At 45.0% G+C, this 4,030-nt stretch overlaps 1 protein-coding gene across 1 annotated transcript in view; it reads left to right on the top strand.

The window, feature by feature from the left end:
* The window catches only part of MTPAP (mitochondrial poly(A) polymerase), a 26,745-nt gene that overhangs the window by 6,839 nt on the left and 15,876 nt on the right, over positions 1-4,030 (top strand). Inside the window, exon 4 of the mRNA XM_006770919.2 lies at positions 435-659. Coding sequence (XP_006770982.1) covers positions 435-659 — 225 coding nt within the window. The remainder of the gene's footprint in view (positions 1-434; positions 660-4,030) is intronic.

The raw sequence follows: 4,030 nt of genomic DNA, 5'->3' as shown, positions 1-4,030 counted from the left end.
TATATACTTGTTATTTTAGGGAACATAGATCTTGGGCCTTTATTACTTGAAGCATTGCTTATTTCTGGTGTTTCTTGCTTTTAACGTTAGTTCTTTTGCCCCCCAACTTTTTAAAAAATGTCTATCTTTTTTATTGTTTTTGACGTCCTCTTCTGGAGCATTTTACTATTTCATTTTCCTAAGAAAATACTTTATACTCATTGCTAAGAAAAGTAGTAGTTTTAATTCTGGTTAACTTTTATTTTGCTAGTGTCATTATTTCTCAGTGCTTTTTTATGGGTATTTTAAAAAATCTCTTTTAAGGCTGAAGAAAAAAAATTTCGTATTTTTAAAGTAGATCTCCAAAACCATTAAATCTCTAGAAGTAAAATGACAATTTCTTTATATGACCTGTACATTTTCTATATTTTGTTGTTTTTGTTTTGGCCAGCTAGATAGATGATCAGCTGAACACACTCCTGAAGGAGTTCCAGCTCACAGAGGAGAACACAAAGCTCCGCTATCTCACCTGTTCTCTTATTGAAGACATAGCAGCTGCATATTTTCCAGACTGTGCAGTCAGACCTTTTGGCTCTTCAGTGAACAGTTTTGGGAAATTAGGATGTGATTTGGATATGTTTTTGGATCTAGATGAAATTGGAAAATTCAATGCTCACAAGGTAATTATATATCTTTAGATCACTAAAATTGATATAATAGAAAAGTAGAGAAAATCTTTTAAATAAATTATAACTGTTGATTTCTAAAGTCAAGAGTACATACCTGGGTTGCGGGTTCGATCCCTGGCCCCAGTTGGGGCATGTGCAGGAGGCAACCAATTGATGTGCCTCTCTCACATTGGTGTTTCTTCTCTCTCCCTCCCTCTCTCTCCTTCTCCCTTCCCTCCCCCTCCATCTTCCTATCTTCCTGTCTTCCTTTCACTCTCTTTATAAAAATCAATGGAAAAAATATCCTTGGGTGAGGATTAACAACAACAACAAAAAGAATATGGTCTATTTGATATTGATTCTTTGGAATTGTAAAGTTTTGCTTTGTATTTGTCTAATATGTGATCATTTTTTCGTGAATATTCTATACATGTGTAATAAAATGGTTCAAGAGTTCAGAAATTTTTCAGAGAGGCTAACATTACTTATTGTATTCAAATTATCTGTATTTTTTTAAAAATATATTTTTATTGATTTCAGAGAGAGAGAAACATCAATGATGAAAGAGATACATCAATTGGTTGCCTCCCACACATGCCCCAACTGGGCCAGGGATTGAACCTGCAACCAAGGTGCATGCCTTTGACTGGAATTGAGCCTGGGACCCTTTGGTCCTCAGTCCGATGCTCTATCCACTGACCCAAACCAGCTAGGGCCAGGCCATCTTACTTAATTCTGTTTCTAAGTTTACTTTTTATGTTCATCTCTTCATTTAGATCCTCAAAATTATAGTCACAGTCCCTTAGAAACTCGCACTTAGATTATTGTCAAAGCATCCTGCGCTTACCTCATTTCTTGTGTCATACCTTAGTATTCCAACCTTCAGTCTGTACTAGAGGTCTTAAAACACAGGTTGGGTCTTCTCACAAACCTAGAATTGTTCATCTCTTTAGCATAGTATTGAAGTGATCTACCTCTTAATTAATTTTACTAATCATTTATCATGACATATTTTCACATCAGTTTTCCACTTAAATAACTTAATTATCATTTTCAGACTTTTAGAATATGAGTAGTAACCAAACACCCTTTCAGAGAGGATTGTTCTTTTCTCCATTCCCTGACTGTCATTTCTAACCGCTTTCAAGGCCTAGTTCTGACACTACCATCTTGAAACCATCCTTGATTTTTTTCTCCAGTCTTCTTTGTTGTATCTTGCTTGTATTTCTGTCTGTAAATCTCATGTTATGTTTAGTTAGTGGTTGAGTATGTCTTACTATATCATAACCTTGATATAGGACAGAACCATGTCCATTTTTTTTATCCTACATAGTATCTGGCATACTTAATATGCTCAGTATATACTTACTGAATTGAAAGAATAGGAAACACTTGGAAATGAATGGTTGTCTTTTACTAACATGTATTTGAAATTGTTTCTGGCAGACATTTTAATTTTGTTAGGCTATCCTATATAATAAAAGGGTAATATGCAAACTGACCCTAATGGCAGAACGACTGGGAAGGACTGGTTGCTATGACACGCACTGACTACCAGGGGGCAGACGCTTAACGCAGGAGCTGCCCCCTGGTGGTCAGTGAGCTCCCATGAGGAGCTCCACTCAGCCACAAGCTGGGCTGACAGCTGTGAGACAGCCTCGGCAGTGCTAAGGATGTCTGACTAACAGGGAGCTGGCCTAAGCTGGCATGTGGACATTCCCTGTTGGGTCCCGGACTGCGAGAGGGCACAGGCCAGGCTGAGGGACATACACCCTCCCACCCCTGAGTGCACAAATTTTTGTGCACTGGGCCTCTAGTTTTAAATAAAAGACTTCAATGAATAATCAAGGTGCATAGTAATATGTTGTAATAGTTGAAAGCCAAGGAGCCAGACTGCAGAAGAAATTCTACTTCCTAGCTATATGATCCTGGGTAAGTTACTTACCATTTCTGTGCCTCAAATGTGCTAGCTGTAAAATTGGAACATTACTGTAGTGCTTGAGGGGATTGATTGCACTAATATATGTAGAACACAGGACAGTACTTAGACTTAGTAAATGTTCAAATGTTGACCACCATCAGCAGTGGTAGTATTATTTTATTACTAGAGGCCTGGTGCACAAAATTCATCCACTGGGGTTGGGGCATCCCTCAGCCCAGGTTGCGCCCTCTCACAGTCCAGGAGCCATCAGTTGGACATCCTTATCGCTGCCTCAGAGGCAGGAGAGGCTCTTGCCTCAGCCACTGTGCTCGTCAGCCGTGAGCCTGGCTTCTGGCTGAGCGGCACTCCCCCTATGGGAGCACACTGAGCACCAGAGGGCAGCTCCTGTGTTGAGCGGGATTGGGCCTAAACCGGCTCTCCAACATTCCCCAAAGGATCCCAGATTGCAAGAGGGCACAGGCTAGGCCAAGGGACCCCACCAGTGCACTGTTGGGGCTGGGAAGGGACACGGGAAGTTGGCCAGCCAGGGAGGGTCTGTGAGAGGGCTCTAAGGCGTGTCCAGCCCATCTCACTCAGTCTGGTCAGTGCACGTTGTAGTGAGCAGTTGAGTGGCCTTAGCATATCATTAGCATATTATGCTTTGATTGGTTGAATGGACGATGAGGCACTTAGCATATTAGGCTTTTATTATATATGACTAGAGGCCCGGTGCACAAAAATTTGTGCACTTGGGGGGAGGGGTGGTCCCTCAGCCCAGCCTGTGTCCTCTCGTAGTCTAGGACCCCTCGGGAGATAACGACCTGCTGGCTTAGGCCTGCTCCCGGGTGGCAGAGGGCAGGCCCAATCCCTAGGTGCAGCCCCTGGTCGGGCTCAGAGCAGGGCCGATTGGGGAGTTGGGGCACTGCCCCCTGTCACGCACAGAGCAGGGCCCATCAGGGGGGTTGGGGCTGCGTACCCTGGCATGCACAGAGCAGGGTCAATAAGGGGGTTGGTTGGGTAACTCCCCCCCGTCATGCACAGAGCAGGGCCAATAAGGGGGTTGGGGAGCTCCCCCCTGTCACTCACAGAGTAGGGCCGATAGGGGAGTTGGGGCACCGCGTCCTGTCACACTCAGGACAGGGCCAATGGGGAGGTTATGGCTCTAGCCCATCACACACAGAGCAGGACTCATGGGGGAGGATGGTTAGGGGCACCACCCTCTATCACCCACAGAGCAGGGCCAATCAGGGGGCTGGGGTGCCGCCACTCTCACACTCAGGGCAGGGCCGATGGGGAGGTTATGGCTCTACCCCGTCACACACACAACAGGGCCCGTGTCGGGGGTGGGGGAGTTTGGGCGCCACACCCTGTCACACACAGAGCAGGGCCGATCAGGGGGTTGAGGTGCCGCAGCCTGTCACACACAGAGCCGCAGGGCGATCAGGGGGTTGGGTAGCCCCCC

The sequence above is a fragment of the Myotis davidii genome, unplaced genomic scaffold, assembly GCF_000327345.1.
Source record: "Myotis davidii unplaced genomic scaffold, ASM32734v1 scaffold585, whole genome shotgun sequence".
In the NCBI taxonomy this organism is placed as follows: domain Eukaryota; kingdom Metazoa; phylum Chordata; class Mammalia; order Chiroptera; family Vespertilionidae; genus Myotis; species Myotis davidii.
Note: the sequence above shows the minus strand (reverse complement) of the source record. Positions and strands in the feature narration are given on the sequence as shown.